This window comes from Hyperoodon ampullatus (genome assembly GCF_949752795.1).
Source record: "Hyperoodon ampullatus genome assembly, chromosome: 8".
NCBI classification, from domain to species: domain Eukaryota; kingdom Metazoa; phylum Chordata; class Mammalia; order Artiodactyla; family Ziphiidae; genus Hyperoodon; species Hyperoodon ampullatus.
In genome coordinates, this window is record NC_136921.1 from 6,688,103 (window position 1) to 6,706,225 (window position 18,123).

Below are 18,123 nucleotides of genomic sequence, written 5' to 3' on the forward strand. Positions count from 1 at the left end.
TTCTCTGCTCCAATAGACCACGAGCTTCACCTTGAAGCTATTCGGGAGAGGCAGCCGGGAAAGGCAGCCCGGAAAGCAGCAGGGCTGGGCAAAGGGGGCAAGGTTTGTATGCACCCCGATTTCCCTATCACGTGGAGTCATGTTGCTGTTTGCCTTCAACCGTACCTTTCAACTGGTTTTTCTAATCCTCGGGGATTGAGGAACTCTTGTAGCTGGGAGGGCAGGCTCCAGAACCAGCATTTAAGTTGAAGTTAAGTGTATGTTAGAGGATTATATGGCCCCAAACGAAAACACTGTGCTATATTTAACACCCTCATCATTCTCTCCCCGATTTCTAATTCTCTCCCCAAATTCTATAAGCACAAAGTGAAAAACCACGAAGAACCCTTTTTCAATCACAGATCACCAGGAGGGGGGAAGAGAGGAGACCCAGCTTTATGGCAGCCAAGCTGTGTCTCTAAGAGGCAGAGACAATGGGCGTTTGTAATAATCTCTAAAAGGGGGCGGGGAGGGCACATGGCAACAGCGCAGCCCCAGCCTGGCTCAGCCTCGGGCCATGTGATGCGAAGAACCGGCACCGGTGCAGTAAGAAAACATTTTTTAAAAGGAACAGCGACCTCTTTTCTGAATGGAATTCCAGAGATAGGCTATATTCATAAAATAATGGGACCATAGTTCATCCTCTCTCTCTTATCTTGGGCTTGAAACGTCTTTCCTCCGCCTTTCCACCCAAGAGAATCCAAAAACACCTGAAACTTGAAAACGTGGTGAGGACTACTTACCGAAATACAATCCCTGCTATGAAGTAAAAGAGCCCAAGCGTATCCATGATATTCCACAGGTCGGTAAAATAATTCACCCCATTCATGTACCACTGCAGCACAGAGAGGGAGAGAGAGAGGACACAGCAGCTTGGAAACATCAACTGCTTCCAGATTTATTCTTGCTCACAAATTTCCTTCCATATCCTTTTTGAGCCCATGATGTGCCAAGTATGCCCTGCAACTGCCCTGTGCTGTTCCAGGGGGATTGGGAAGTAGGTTGCATGCTTGCTGTGCTGTTATTCATGTGTTGCTCACAAAGTCAAGATAAAAAGACTCGGGGATCCTAACTGTTTTTTAAAGAGAAACCTGCAGAGAGTGAGTACAACCTGTGCGGGCAAAGGTGGAATCCCACCCACCATGGCTGCCACGTACAGTGGTGTAGGCTGTGCACTGCACAACTCTAGAGGGTGTTATCCATACTGCCGTCATCACAGATTTGTGTGTTTACTGTAAAAATTTTCTGGCACATGGGAATAAAACATCTTATTAAAGAAAATTTTTTTTAAGTTTTAAAAACTTTTTTGTTTTTTGCACACAGGTGCTATGTGTGGCAGCTAGGAGGACAGACGTGGTCACAGAAATGACCAACAGGAAGAGTGTGCCTCAGTGATCCTTCCATCATGATTTGTATATATCGGTCATGATTTCTCAGAAGAAAGCATGTCAGGAAAACACTTAAAGAGGGATAAGGTTAACCATTAGAAGACTGCATCTGGACAGCCTCTCTGGCAATCCATACGCTGGATTTGGGGGATTCCAGGGTGGTCATCTAAACCTTTCATTCGTCCATCCACTCAAAACATATTTACTGAGAATCCACGGGATTGCAAACACCTGTGCTGGGCTCCTGGGACACAGAGACATCATCGGATTGGGTGTGATGTCAACACTCAAGGAATCTACTGGCCCACAGCAAAGACAGACGTTAAACATGTTTAAAATGAAACGTGATAAGGGTCGGAGGGGAGGTAAGATCAAAGGTCCAAGGGAGCTCAGATAAGGAAACCACCAGACTTGTGCAAGGCAGGAAAACAACAGCAAAGATGTGTCATCAAAGGAACGTGGCACTTTTCAAATCTACTAAATGAACCACCAACATGGGTCCACCTGCTATTAAGATATCTTATCTCCTATTCTGCACCTGAAACAAAGGCCTAAGAAAAAGAAGCAAAGGAACTTACCCTTAGGCAGAAAGCCAGCAAGTGATGGGTCTTAGGGTTCTGAAACGTGGTTTCCTCTCTCCAGCATCACCCTGCTTCTTTAGACCCCCCCCCCCACCACCGCACAGAGATCCCACAATCTTAGACTTGGAAGAGATTCAAGAAACATCATCGGTTTCTCAACATGTACTTCTTTTCACTCATTTATAAATGCAAACAGCAACTTTAGTGGATAAAGGGGTGAGGGCGTTATGAAATCAAGTACCAAGGAAATATTAAAATACCCCAGGTGTGAGCAGCCCAATTTGACCATGTTCCCCTGTGGGATGGCTGAACTCCTGGGCTCAGAAATCGAGTCAGGATCCCTAACTGTCCATTTGGGTGGTCCTAGTGAAACTGATCACCACCCACCAAGAACCATTTGCAAGATGAGGGTAGTTGGGACAGGCTCTACCTGCCACCTGCTTCCCTCTTTGAAACCCTGGCCTGAGAGGCAGGTAGGCACAGGGCAACAGGGCAGCCCCAGCCTGGCTCAGCCTCGGGCCACATGATGGGAAGAACCATAAGTAGATCAAGTCTGGGGTTGGGAGGCACCGTTGTAGTAAGAAGACATTTTAAAAAAGGAATAGCCGCCTCTTTTCTGAATGGAATGCCAGCGATTGGCTATATTCATAAAATACCGGGAGCATATTTCATCCTATCTCTCAGGATTTGGGGATTCAAGGGCCTCAAGACTGAATGTGCTCTCCATGAAGGGACGCTGGGACTTACCTCACTTTAAATAAACATTCACAGTCTGTTGAATAGACCTAAGAGTTATTTAGCAACTATGTTTGCACTTATTGATTGCCTTGGTTAAAAATTCCAGTTAACATAGCAACCTCTGTCTCCTGGGGAAGGGGACACAGGGAGACACTGACAACCATGCATTTGACACCCAGACACCATCTGAAGCAGGTAACATCCTGCCTGGTTTTGCTTTTCGCTAACAAGTGTGAATTAGGTTAATTGAGACAGTACCAGGCCGGCAGAGCTGATTGAGGAAACCAACCACATGAAGGATTCCAAAGGCCTGAGTCTGCAGACCCGAAAGGGAAACAGCGACCCCAAGTGTTAGAGTCCTGTAGTGACAGGAATCAGCAAGGCTGTGCTGTGGAGATGGGGCTCACAGACCACACAGGCAGAGCTGCTCCCAGCCGGCAGGGTTGGCCTTGACCCCACGCTCCTGACCTTGAGCACAGGCATGTCCCTCACCATCGCCTTAATATGCAGGACTGCTGAATTCAAACTGCCCCTGACGCAGACATACAGAATGGACTTGAGGACACGGGGAGGGGGAAGGGTAAGCTGGGACGAAGTGAGAGAGTGGCATGGACATATATACACTACCAAACGTGAAATAGATAGCTAGTGGGAAGCAGCCGCATAGCACAGGGAGATCAGCTCGGTGCTTTGTGACCACCTAGAGGGGTGGGATAGGGAGGGTGGGAGGGAGATGCAAGAGGGAGGAGATATGGGGACATATGTATATGTATAGCTGATTCACTTTGTTATAAAGCAGCAACTAACACACCACTGTAAAGGGATTATACTCCAATAAAGAGGTAAAAAAAAAAACTGCCCCTTCAAAAATAACTTTTACAAAGAAACAGAGGACACACTTGGACAAAGCTACACATCCCTAGCATCATCAAATACCACCCATTATGAAGGTAGAACAGCTGGGACTCAGCCAGACCCTGTGGGCATCACATCAGGCCTGGGGAGTAACTGGGAAGCACATCAGAAACCCAGAACCTCCCCCGAGGCTCCTGCCCACCGTCTGCCCCCACTCAGTGTCCCCGCTCTGTGTCTCTCCCGAGCAAAGCTCCACACACTCCACCTGCCGGGGGCCCCTCTCTATGCAAAAATGCACCTGTCCTGAGTCTCCTTCCTGCATGACCCGAATAAGGGATGAGCAGTTAAATGTACATGCGGATCTGAAGGGAGATGCTTGCGACGTAAGGACTCCAAATTTTACCATCCCAAGACCTCTAGGCCAACCTCCCCGTCAACTCAAGACTCGCTCATTCAGTGCTACTGGCGGCGCTCACCTCTCCCTGAAAGCTCCCAGAAAAGACCCTGCTAGTCATCGCTAACTGGTAGAAAGTCCATGAGGACAGAGATATTTGCCTGTTTGGTTCATCGCTGTATACCCAGGGTCTAAGCCACCGCTTGTGGTAGGTGCTCAATAAATAATTGTTGAAAGAAAGACTGCGTGAATGAAGGGCTTGGCTTAAGCCAGGATGACTCTCCCTGCATCCTCCTTCCAGGCCAAGCTCTGCCCCTAGAGCAACCCAGGATAAGTGGTCTCTCTAGACCTCATGCTCCTTTAGATTCCTGGAGGATACAAATGACGTTTGGACTCTGTGACTTTAATGCAGCCAGGAGGCAGGGTCAGGAACGGGACGAGCGGAGAAATGTTGGGAGCGTGAGTGAGGGGCAGCCAGAAGCAGGAAAAGAACTTTTTACTTTTTACCAACCATTCCAAGAAGCTGCCAACAGCACCCTCTGCTCAAAAGGGTACGTCTGAGCCCCCTCCTGCCAGGTTTCTCCCCACGTGCCCAGTGCTGGCTTCATGGTTCCCCCCTTACTCTCGGTCACGGCACATCTCTGGGGTTGAATCAGGAAGACCCTGCCTTGTCAATTCGTTTTTTTAAAAAAGATACACTCACTTGCCAGAAACGTGACAACGCCCGCTCCTGTGCAAGGCCCCGAGGATCAAATGTGAATAAGAAACAAACATCTGCGTGAAGTCACTTCTATGCCACCCAATTCTGGGCAAGAGCAGAGTATATGTGAGAAGCTGGAACTCCCCAGTGGAGCTGGTGCCGGATGAGATGGGCAAGGCTTGCAGGTAGGACACCCCGTCCTCTTGTTCCCCTCAGTAACTTCATGGTTATATGTAGGGCAAGTCATTATGCTGTATACCTTGAAAGTATACAATGCTATATGTCAATAATATCTCAATAAGCTGAAAAAATAACCGCTTGCAGTAGGAAACATGCCCATTTAAGGATGGGGAACCAGAAGGTCAAAGAAATTAAGCAAGTTACTACCATGCTATTTGCAATTCCCACTGGTTTTTCCCTTTCTCTCTCTCTCTCTCTCTCTCTCTCTCTCCACTTATTTGCGCTCGTGACTTATTTGCCCCCCTGGGCCTCCCCGTCCACAGAGGATGAGAGGTCTGCTGGTCTCTCAAACAGGATGAGACACAGGGCTTTCCCCCTGCAGCCAGACAAACCCCTCCAAATTCACCCTTTCATCCTCTTCCTCTGCAAAAGCCAAACTTTCTCTTTGATGTGCCTTTGAAACGTGGTCAACCACGCCCGGGAGCACAGCAAAGGAAGGGAGTCAGGGCCCCAGCACCCGACTGGTCTAGGAGGGAACACGTGCGACCCCGTGCAGTGCCAGCTCCCATGACAACGTAACTGGGGAGGTTCCTAATTTAAAAGTTCTTGGTTAACTTTCTCACAATGGCCAGGGCCCATTCCCGTTTTAAATGCTGACTCTGCTTCCATCTTTCTCTGCTTCTCTCCAGCAGGATGTTTTCACACCCTGGCTGCTGATACACAGAAGTCAAAAAAAAAGAGAGAACTAGCAAGTAAAAGAAGGCCTCTGAGACTCTGTGGAAGGGGCTGTGGGTTGAATCGCATCCCCTCCAGATTCATACATTGAAGTCCTACCCGCCAGCACCTCAGGATGTGACCTTGTTTGGAAGTAGGGTCCTTGCAGATGTAATTAGTTAAGATGAGGTCATACTGGAGCAGGATGGGCCCCTGATCCAATGTGATTAGTGTCCTTATGACAAGGGGAGATTTGGACAGAGACATGCACACAGGGAGAATTCGGTGTGAGCATGAGGTCAGGGACTGAGCAAAGCATCTACAGCCAAGGAACAGCAGAGATGGCCAGCAACTCTCCAGAAACTGGGGACGGGCCTGGAACAGGTCCTCCCTCACGTCCTCAGAAGGAACCAACCTTGCCCACAGCTTGATCTCAGACTTCTGGCTTTCAGAACAATGAGATGATGAACTTGTGTTGTTTAAGCCACCCAGCTGGTGGGCTTCATCATGACAGCCCTAGCCCTAGCCCTAGCGAGCTAATACAGAAGTGCCCTGGACTGAACTGTGACCACTTGACCCAATGCCTGGAGCACCCATGAAGCTGATCTGAAGTCATAGAAACCCTCTGAACATGAGCAGGACCAGGTCCTGGGGGAGATTTGCTGGTAAACAGAAAGCCTGATAATCTTGCATGCTCAACACACTTCTACCTGTACTCCATCTCCAGCCTGCGTCTGCACCTCCCACCTACTAGGAAAGCAAAGGCAGATCCAGGGCACTGGTACCAGGACTGCTGCCACCCCTTGTGCCCATGGCAAACACTTCTAACTCATTAAGATGTTCTCCTGCTGAAAATAGAGGCTCAGGATCTTTCTCAACCCAGGGCTCCTAGAAGCCACCAAAAAAAAAAAGAATCTATTAGAGTTAGCATGATAGTCGAAACAATTTAGGAATCCTATTCCAGGCAGCAACTCTGTGGGGTCAAGAACAGCATCCTTTGCCCCTCCAAATATCTGGAATCACTTGGCACAGTACCTTGTACACTGTAAGCACCTGGGCCATACGTGTTGAATGGATATGTTTTTGGGTTTGGGCTCATATAGGACAAGAGTGACAGCAACAGCAGTTCTCAAATATTTTGTAAACTACCATTTTAAAAAGATTTTCTGGGATGACTTTTCATGATGGTTTGGGGATAGCACTGACCTTCACCATCAACATTTACTCATTCAACAATTATTAACTGAGCACCTGCTATGTGCCAGGCCTGGGCTAAGTTCGGATTAAGGGTGGGAAGAGGATGCCAAACAATGCAGATCCCAAGAAACTAGAGAAAACACCATGAATAAATGACATGAACTCCCTGAAATTCACAAGGACGAATATGAATTTCCGACATTGTCAATCTGACATCCTGGGCATTGAGATGTTCTTAGCTGGAAAGTCCTTCCAATTCCCCTGCCGCTCATGGTGCTGCTTACCCCAGTGACAGTAATGACGGGATCACAAAGGGCTCCTCATGATGGGAGTGGGTTTAAACGTCCAAGGTCAACCTACTCTTTGAACACATTCCCGAGTAATTCATCTCCACCAATTAACATAATTATAGAGCAAAGCTTGGGCTTGGGGCTAGGAGATCTCATGGAAGAGCATCTTCACGTTCATGGGTGGCCACCAAATGAGAACATTTATTTGGGGGAAATAATGACTTTGGAACTTGAGGAGCAACTTCTGCTCCCCTTTGGCATTAGGAAGATGCCGCTCACTGAGGAAAGGAGGGGGCGTCCCACGGCAGGGCTGACCTACCTGTCTCACTTCATCACAGAACAGGACAAAGACCAGCGCGTAGAGGACCAGCTCCGGGGGTTGCGGCACAGAGTGGAAATCCATGAGCAGCACGTAGGCAAAGAGCAGGAGGAAGGCGATATAGAAGACCACATTCCAGGAGAAGACCACGAACGGGGAGGTGAAGAAGGCCACGTAGTACCACAGGAGCCTCTTGTGCTTGTCGAGGGGCTTCTTCCTGGACCGAGGAGTGACAGCATGGTCACCATCCTGGCCAACATCACTGCACGGGCTACACCTCTCCTTCTGAACACAGATGAACTCAGACCCACAGCTGGGCCAGGGACAGGTGGTGTCCAAATTGTGTTCTAAGTTTGACCCAGCCAAAATTCAGCCTCGGCATTTCATGCTTAATAGATCCAAATTCTGCCTCAGATATTGAAGACACGAGCCCACTCCTACCTCTTTGAAATCAAACCTGGGGGAAACCCACGGAGATCCCAGACCTAAAGTGCAGGGACTAGAGTGAACATCATAATTTCCAGGCCTTTTGATCCTTTGCACAAGAGCACACACACACAGATACATGTACACACACACAGATGCTTGTACACACACAGATGTATGTATACACACATGATTATGTGCCTTGGTTTCATACCTAAATGATACAAAGCCACAGCCAACCAAGGGTATAATAAACAGACACAGGATAATCTTCCAGTTCTTGGTGTCTCGGGAAATCTCTCCATACCATTGTTTGGAAAGAAAATTCTACAGGAAACAGAGACAAAGGACACAAGTCCTTATTAATGCAATGACATGCTGGATGGTATGCAACCTTTCTTCCCAGCCTTCAAACCTCTCCAAATAAATAACTCTCTGAATTGAGATCCTTATTCTTTTATATTAGTTACCTGGATTTTAAGGGGCTATGATTCAACCATATAAATTTTTGTTTGATTTTCAGTCCTTTTCTATGTTGGGTTCTGTGAACTTTAAAACAGAGGTTGTATGAGTCCAAATTCACTAAACCTATGAATTTTAACCAACTCTAATTCTTACTGTGTAAGTTGAAACAAGCACCTCTGTAGCTCCTTTTCCCTGAAAGATCACAAATTCACACGACATCCAGTGCTACCTGCAGGGCCCCAAGGATTCATTTCTGGAGGCAAACAGGTGACACCTGTCAGGAAACTGAAAGGAAGTCACCGAGAGAGACCACTGGTGTCTCAACACCCATTTGAGCTAAAAAGGCATGGAAAAGCTTTACCCAGACCGTATCAGCCCCTGAAAGGTGGAACAGGGCCTCCCACGAAGGCAGGAATTAGAAACTCATTTTGTCTCCGACAGCAGCACTGAAAGTCAACACAGAAGGGGTGGGCATAGGCTGGGTCACACAGAAGGACCCCGCAGCTCTCAGAAAAGATCGTATTGGGTATTTCCTGGTGATCCGGTGGTTAGGACTCCACACTTTCACTACCAAGGGCCTGGGTTCGATCCTTGGTCAGGGGACTAGGATCCCGCAAGCTGCACAGCACGGCCAAAAAAAAAAACCCCACAAGAACAAAAATATCATGTCAATCAGAAGGGACCGGTGTGTCTCTGTGGCAGAGCAGGGGGGACCTGAGGCCTTCCCAGCACTGTCTGGAGGGCTGGGACCCGGGTGCCCCATCCATACCCCGGAGCACCCCTCCAGGAGAGGACGGCTCCTCCCAAGAGCCCTGCCCCGCTCTGCCTGGGCCTCTGCGGCCGGGCGTGTACTTGACTCTTGAGGGGCAGCCCCCAGGGAACCGCAAACTGCAGTTGGTGGGTCGATGCTCAGATGGGCAACACTGGGGCAGGTGGCATGAAGCTCCCAGAAGCCTCCAGGGGCAACTTCTCCTTAGCATACCTGTGTCTGCTTCCTTCCCTTCTCTTCCCAGCCTCTTGGCCTCCCCTCCCCTCACGCACCTCCTGGACTCACGTCCAGTATAAACCACTTGCAGTCAAATCCTTGTCTGGCGGTCTGCTTCTGCAGGGCACACTGAGACAAGTAAGTTCCAGTCTTCCTCCCTGTCCGGATCCTGCCAGGGTGATGAGCCCACCAGGCCATCTCCGAGCAGCACCATGAGGCCCTCAGTCACAGAAAGCTCCCGCACTAGCTCGGGTTCCATGGCCACCGGCGACATCTGACCCCACATGTCAGCCCGCCCAGAGCAACCACACTCCCTGGTCCCACGGGCCGGGCAGGGAGACTTTCCATAAACATCGCTGAACTGGCATCTGGTGGAAACCGTCGAGCCTGGTGAACTTGGAAGGAGCATGAATCAACCTCCCTGGGGCCCAAAGCTCTGGGACACGGGCAAGAAGGGGTCTGGGGGCTAAGAAGCTGTGAGCAGAGCCATGAGCAGAGCGAGGCAGCCGTGGCAGCCGGCCGGGTCTCCCAGGCAACACTGACCCCAGCACTGGCCTCCCTCCAGCCCACTACGACGCAGAGGCTAAACCAGAACAACAGCAAGGCTCCCTGTGTGTCCCCTGTCATCCATGACCACACTCACTGAATCCACTTGGCTGCGGTAGCAAACGGATTCCTTTGTAAACACTGTGCCAGTTATTGGCTGCATGGCATAACGGAAAGTCCGTAAGGTGGGCAATCATCATGGGATCAAATCCCAGCCCTGCCACTTCCTAGCAACCTGGGAAACGTTCCAGAACCTCTCTGAGCTCCTGAGTCCTCCTCAGTAAAATGGGATGATGTCGACCTGCACGCGTGCTGTGAAGATGAAGTGTGGTCGCGTGTACATCTCTTCCCCATGTTCCTCCCCTTCACACCAGACCCCTCCAGCTGGGATGGTGGGTGGAAAAAATCTCCCCTCCAAAACCTGAGATACCAGGTGCAAACTGCTGTTAATGTAATTTGGGGCAGAAAACGTCTACACTGGCTGAACCCACTTTATACTAGTTTCTCTGCTGCCATTACTACTAGTAATAGTTCTAACAGTAACAGCTACTATAAAGGGCTGGCCCCACTCACATATTATCTCACTGAATCCTCACAGCAACCCTTCCTTTACCCCCTATTATGCCCATTTTACAGATGAGGAAACTAAGGCTCAGAGAGTTCATGTAACCTGGCCCATCCCTACACCTAGTTAGAGATACACTGGATCCAGAGACCCAGCTGATGGAAAGGTCCATTTCTGGGCATGATGTTTGGTGACTGCGTGTTGTTTACCTGGACCCCGGGCTGAGCGATGAAATGCTGGTTCGTGGCCTCCACCGCCAGCTCCAAACAGCTGCTTCCGCCCCAGGCTTCGCAGGAATAGACCAGGAGCTGTTCCGCCAAGTCTTCGTCGCTGCTGTAACACTCCGTGAACAGCTCTAAGTGGCATTGTCCCCAGAGAGAGGGAAACGGGAGGCAGGGCTGACTAATACACAGAACTTTCCCCCCGCCCCCCGAGCCCACCAGCCAAGCCCTGACTTCCATGAAAGCCTGGCTGTGAGCATCCTGGATTATAAAAGGCAAAGAGAACACCAGTACAATATAATTCTCTACTGAACAAAGGGACCTACTTTGGGCACCCCACACACAGCACAGTGCCTCCTGGCAGCAGGTGTCCAGAAATGCCCACTGAATTGAGCTGCAGTGAATGTGGGGAATACCCTCTGTGGTGGGGTTCAGCCACTGGGGAGGGGATCCAGACCCTGAGCCCCCCTCCATCTCATTTACCTTCTGTGCTTTCTTGGTGAGGTTCTTTGCAGTTAAGGCACAGTGCAAAAAAAAAAAAAAGCCAAAATGACGTAATAAAAAACACTGGCCCAGGGCTTCCCTGGTGGCGCAGTGGTTAAGAATCTGCCTGCCAGTGCAGAGGACAAGGATTCGAGCCCTGGTCCAGGAAGATCCCACATGCCACGGAGCAACTAAGCCCGTGTGTGCCACAATTACTGAGCCTGCACGCCTAGAGCCCGTGAGCCACAACTACTGAAGCCCACGTGCTACAACTACTGAGCCCGCGTGCCTAGAGCCCATGCTCCGCAACAAGAGAAGCCACCGCAATGAGAAGCCCGCGCACCGCAACGAAGTATAGCCCCCGCTCACCGCAACTAGAGAAAGCCCGCGAGCAGCAACAAAGACCCAAAGCAGCCAAAAATAAAATAAATAAAACTTAAAAAAAAAACCAGCACTGGCCTATTGCATTGAGGGTGTGCTTATATTTTGAGACCTTATGACAAACAGATTGATGTGTAGCTCCTCAGAGAAAATCCTTTAAAAGTTGAAATGCTTGGAGCCATTGCCCAGCTGAAGTCAATCCAAAAACAACGTAATACCTTGAAATTTTTAATATAGTAGAAGAAATAATCAGACACCTTTTTCCCAACACAGAGAGGCTAAATGCATGAACATTTCTTCATTAGATCAGACAACAGACAAACATGCCTGCATTTTGCAATGTGTCATCTTGCAAACTTAAAACTCCCCAGTGGAAAGAAGAAAACTGAGCCGGCCTAAAATTCTCTGTTGTCGCGAGGCAACTGGTCCTGGATTTCTCACAGTCCTGCATGGTCTGGGCCCTCTGAACAGGGGCAATGGCAAGCTGTGTTCAACGGCAGGTGAACAGCAAACAGAGGACAGATGTTTCAGGAGCGTCACACTCAGCGGGGCCTCTGCCCTCTTCCGTTCCAGGTGATGAGAAACATCGCCCTGGAGGGGAGCTGGGCAGCTCGCCTGTTGCCTTGTGTTATAGAAGCTCTGAGCCTCCTAAGTTTGTGGAGATGTGGGACCACCAACACCAGCCCTTATTCACGTGACCTCGTGGGGAATCAAGGCACGGTGACCAACCCAAGATACTGCTCTGGCTGCTGTCTTTGCCATTAGTAGTAAACCATCTGTGTCCCTAACCCAGGGGTCTGGGGTCTTCTGTCAGTATACGTATAGGAAGCTGGCAGGCTAACCTGTTAGCTTGCACGTCAGGTAAAACCTCACACGTGTCAAGGTTTCTGAATAGCATCCCCAAAACAAAACAACCCGAGGTTTCCCTATGGTGCTGAGTTACTTAGACCTGGCCTGGGTGTGGCCCTGGGCAGCTGTGGGATGAGAGAGCCTATATTTCACCACCTTCATTCTTGGAAAAGTCAGTAAATGCCACGTGGTGTGGCTGTGCCGGCCACGGCTCCCATTCCCAGAGGCTTACCCACTGCTCGGGTCTCGTACTCGTTTGCCAACTCCTCGGACTCCCCTGCAGCATTGATGTCATTCTTCACCTTGGCCAGAGTCTTCAGAAGCTTGCTGGCTCCCAGGGCTGCCAGAGTACAGCCCCTGGTCTTCCAGAGGGGTGAGAATGTCACAGTTAATTCGTAAGCCCTTGCAGTCGAGTCAACATCAAAGTCAGACAAGCACAGATTGATGGCAAAAGCAGGAAATGGTAAAAATCTGAACTGTTCATAATGATTCCCAGTAAAATTTGCAATGTGCACCAAGAGTCTTGAACCTGAATATACTCAGTCTTGAAAATGGAATTAACATACAAAAAGAAAATAAATGCATCACTAATTATTAGAAAAATGCAAATCAAAACTACAATGAGGTATCACCTCACACCAGTCAGAATGGCCATCACCAAAAAATCTACAAATCATAAATGCTGGAAAGGGTGTGGAGAAAAGGGAACCCTTTTGCACTGTTGGTGGGAATGTAAATTGATACAGCCACTATGGAGAACAGTATGGAGGTTCCTTAGAAAACTAAAAATAGAACTGCCATATGACACAGAAATGGAAAGATGGAAAGGTACAAAGGGTGAAAAAATGGGCTGACAGCAATTTAAAAACTGAATGACTTCTGACAGGCTGAAGAGAAAGCAGTTCCTTCTCATCACAGAAATCTCACTACTGGGCATATACCCTGAGAAAACCATAATTCAAAAAGACACATGTACCCCAATGTTCATTGCAGCACTATTTACAATAGCCAGGACATGGAAACAACCTAAATGTCCAATGATAGATGAATGGATAAAGAAGATGTGGTACATACATACAATGGAATATTACTCAGCCATAAAAAGGAACGAAACTGGATCACTTGTAGAGATGTGGATGGACCTATAGAGTCGGTCATACAGAGTGATGTAAGCCAGAAAGAACAAAACAAATATTGTATATGCATATATGTGGAATCTAGAATGGTACAGATGAACCTATTTGTAGGGCAGGAATAGGGACATAGACGTAGAGAACAGACATGTGGACACAGGGGTGGGACGGGAGGGTGGGACAAATTGGGAGATTAGGTTTGACATAAATACACTACCATGTGTAAAATAGATAGCTAGTGGGAACCTGCTGTATAGCACAGGGAGCTCAGCTCAGTGCTCTGTGATAACCTAGATGGGGGGGGCAGGGAAGGGGGGAGGGAGGTCTAAGAGGGAAGGGATATAGGTATGTATATAGCTGATTCACTTCATTGTACAGCAGAAACTAACACAACATTGTAAAGCAATTATACTCCAATTAAAAAAAAAAGATAAATGCAGGAGAAGCTGATAGTTAGACGTGGCAATGGGAAGCTTGATGACCCACCATCATGCTGTAACAGCTCAGAGGGGGAAATTGGTCAAGGACATGAAGACTGACAATTATAGTTAGTGAGAGTGTGTGTGTGAATCAATATTCAATACCTAATCTTAGGCTCTAAAAACAGAGAATGCAGCTTCTTTTCAACTGTTCATAAATCATTTATAAAAATCATTATGTGTGGAATCACAAAGAAAAATCTCAATCATTTCCTAAAGCAGGCTTTGTACAGGCCCTACTTCCTGCCTATAATGCAAGAAAGTTAGAAATTAATTTTAAATTAAACTTTAAAACCTCCTCCACTTGGAAGACAATCACACATCCACACAAACCTAAGAAGCAGGTGCCTCCTGGATTACCCACCAAGCCCAGAACTTTCCAGGGACCTCCCCTCCCAAACACACCCCTGTTCACATGGAAACAGGCACAACCATATCCACTGACATCAAATATTCCATTTTACTAAGGACGTTTTAGATTAGGTATGTGAGGTTTGAAAGGGTCAGAACAACCACAACCAAGCATACATCTGTCACAGACTTAGACATTTACCTGCTCCCAAATGGCTTTGGAAAGTTCCTTCTTGTTCTGAAGAATGGCCCAGATGAAGAGTGCCTGCAGGGGGTGCCGAGTAATAGGAGACACATCCTGGGAGGGATTAGAGCAGGGGGTCAGCACATGCAGATGGAGCATCACTTTGGCAGACACACCAGTATAAGAATGAAAACAGGGTCAGGATGCCCTAGGAGAGTGCCCCATGTTTGGAGGGCTCTGTAACTTGGTGTCTGAATCCATTTTCACAGAACAGTGATGTGAGTTTCAACAGAATCTTTGATCTATCATAAAAGACAACGTACACGTAGATGGAAAGGTATAAAGGGTGAAAAAATGGGCTGACAGCAATTTAAAAACTGAATGACTTCTGACAGGCTGAAGAGAAAGCAGTTCTTTCTCATCATAGAAATCTCTTTCTCATCTAGAAAAATCGTTCTAACTAAATTCTAACTTTCCAATAGTTGAAGTTCAATTATCACAATGTAAAACTAAAGTTATTTCTTTGGAGTGTTATTCAAAGTTACAATTTCTAATACATCAACTAAGAATCCCAGCTCCTACTCAGCCTCCCATATCTTCCAAGGGAACCTTTTCAGATAGAAAACAACTCTATGTATATATTCCTTTTAATCTTCCCTACAGGTTTTACCAAGATCCAAAATGTTTCTGGCATAGTTATGGATACTGTGGAGAGTTTTAACATAAATAGCATCAAACAGCTTTTTAAACATTTCCAATTTCTTCAAACACCTAGCTCATTTATATTTTTGCAACACACATATAATAAAATTCTAAAACTATAAAAGATAATGACCTAGTTTGAGTTTTCCCAGAAGCAATCAAGCATTTGAGACACGTAGTTTATTTTGGACATGATTCCAGGAAAACCACTAGGAAATTGAGGAAATGAGATTGGAAAAGAAAGGACCAGCAAGTTGTCATGGTAAATAACAAGAGATTAATTCCACTAGGCAACTCTTGGAGTCAGTGTAGGCCACAGGTCTCAGAATTATCTCCTCTGAGCAGGGGAGTTGCTGAAGTACTTATACACCAACTTCTGGCAGTCGCTGGGCTCTGACCAGAGAAGACCTTCAGCAAAGAGTTGCAGGTGTTAGAAACTGGGCCTGCCTGTCCTTAAAATAGGAAATCTTGAGAGAATATAAGTAGTACATCCACAACACCTTCTCAAATGGAAACCTGGATTATCTCTGTACAAAGATTCACTGCCCCTTTCATTCACAAAAGGAAACTCGGCAGTTCTCCAGTTCTTTGCATAGGTAGCAGAGAACTATTTTAGGCAGATCATTTCCAAAAGGCTAAGACATGATCAGACAGCCAGTCATTTGTCCCCATTCCCTGATAGATGCCTTCAGAAAGTGTGTCACACCAAGCTTTGCAATTAGGAAATACTGCAATAACTAGTTGTAAAGATAGCACAAAGAATAAAGCAAGAAAATGCACCACTTGTTACCTCGCTAGGACTTGCTAGCTTAAATAAAGGCAGTAGGAAAAAAATAACAACCCCAACATGTTAACTACATGACAGCAATGAGGTAGGGAGTAGGAAAGATGGAAGTAGAGAGACTTTTTGAGGGAAGACTCAAGAGAGCAAAGAATTCAAGCAGACAACTGTGACAGTACACACATGGAGCTCTACGTGTATCTCATCCCTGCTATTCCTGTCTTCCTTCCGGAAGCCTCTTCGGAAGTTAGCAACCAGTTTCCAGACGAACGTGAGGAGGGTGTCATTATAGGAATTCTTGGCAATCTGCAGGTTCCGATACACCAGGGTGCTGAAGTGATTGGAGAAGAGCTCGGTGAGGACGTCATTGGTGAGGAACTTCTGCAGGTTCAAGCCATTCTCCAGAAAGAGGCGGACAAACTTGGGTCTGTCCTTTATGAGAGCCATAAACATGACTTCCTGAAGGTCAGCAGACTGAGGAGAAAGAGCAGAGAGAGAATGCACAGCCTAAATCCAATCAAGAAAACAAGGCATCTTCTTTCTCAGCCACATCGCATTTGCAACCATGAGGTAAATGAAATTTATCTTTTCAGTTGTAACACAATATTAGATTACAGCTCAAACATCGAGATGGGGGAAGCAGCAAGGTGGAATCTTTGAAATCAGCTAGATGTGAGCTTGGATGGGAATTGGTCTCTTGCTATTGTAAAGTGGAGATAATGACACCCACATAAGGATGATGTTGAGGGACTTCCCTGGTGGTCCAGTGGTTAAGACTCTGCCTTCCAATACAGGGGGTGTGTGTTTAATCCCTGGTTGTGGAGATATGATCCCACATGCCTCGTGGCCAAAAGACCAAAACATAAAACAGAAGCAATATTGTAACAAATTCAATAAAGACTTTAAAAATGGTCCACATCAAATAAAAATCTAAAAAAAAAAATTGCATTAAAAAAAGGGATGTTGTTGAGCAAGAATTGATCCCAGTGTCTGGCATAAAGGAAGCACTCACTCTATTAGGGGGCAGGGGGCTCATGGTACAGCTCACACCATTTCTCTGAGGTCTACACTGGACACCAATTGTGAGGCAACCTCCAGCCAACTCTTCCTTCTGTGCCATGGGGTCGCCCCACTGCCCTTCCCATGCCATGAGGCAAATGCCTGGTCATGTTACATAACCATGAGTCACTGGAACACTTGACAGTGATACCTAGTTATTATTTACCTGTACCTCTACTGTCTGGGCTGCTGGTATCCTTATCCCATAGAAGCTTATTAAGAATCTTAATAAAGATAATTAATGTGTACTTCAGACACAAACCCGTGGTCCACGGGCCACACCAGCTCTCAGATATGTTCTGATTGTCCTCCATACTATTTCTTACAATTTGATTCAGTTGCCAACATTAAAAATTAGACAGTTCATAAAAATCCACATTGCCAGCATTAAAATCCAGCTTCACAAGTAAATACCAGAAGCTCTGACAACACAGAGAACCGTCAGTTGGAGCCAACTGGGGCAGCTCCAGGAGCCTGGGCACTGTAGCCCTGAGCCCCCCACTAGCCTCGCAGCTGCTCACCCAGCCCACTGTCCTCACTTTAGTTGTCTGAGCCCTGGTTCAGGGGAATATCCCCTGCCAAGGGCAGCATTAGCAGTTTCTGTTTCTGTCTGATGTTGGTCTCTCCGGGATCACACATTGCCTGCAGAGGCAACTGCCAAGGGTCCCTTGAGTCCCCACACTGTGGCTCCAGGGGGGATAGGGACAAAAAGAGGTGGCTGCCCTGATAATCTGCACTGTTAACAAGTTCCCAGGTTATACTCATGCTATCCTGGGTCCAGGGACCACCCTTTGAGAACCACTGGCGTACGGGGAAGAGAGCAGCTTTGCAGTCAGACACACGTTTGCTTCCAAACCTTGGTTCTACCATTACCTTATGTGCGACCTCGAACAAGACTGTGTCTCAACCTCAGTTTGCTCGTCTGTAAAATAGGTGCTTGTGGGGATGAAATGAGATAGCACAGGTCAAGATGCCTTCGGAGATTCAAGTTCGAAGCAGGCCCTCAAAAAACCATCAGAATGGCCCTTCTGTGGTACCCATGGAGCCCTGGCTTATTAACCAGCAAAATGAGGTAATCCCTGTGATGGCTGGCATGACGGCCAAGTGAACTAGCACAG

The 18,123-nt window shown here is 47.4% G+C and overlaps 1 protein-coding gene across 1 annotated transcript in view; it reads right to left on the minus strand.

The window, feature by feature from the left end:
- Positions 1–18,123, minus strand: part of TRPM8 (transient receptor potential cation channel subfamily M member 8) — a gene marked incomplete at both ends in the record, with an annotated part of 74,663 nt that overhangs the window by 30,527 nt on the left and 26,013 nt on the right. The window contains 7 exons of the mRNA XM_079710045.1: positions 783–874; positions 7,396–7,612; positions 8,036–8,148; positions 10,592–10,737; positions 12,549–12,678; positions 14,482–14,577; positions 16,130–16,420. Of these exons, the coding sequence (XP_079566171.1) occupies positions 783–874; positions 7,396–7,612; positions 8,036–8,148; positions 10,592–10,737; positions 12,549–12,678; positions 14,482–14,577; positions 16,130–16,420 (1,085 nt within the window). The remainder of the gene's footprint in view (positions 1–782; positions 875–7,395; positions 7,613–8,035; positions 8,149–10,591; positions 10,738–12,548; positions 12,679–14,481; positions 14,578–16,129; positions 16,421–18,123) is intronic.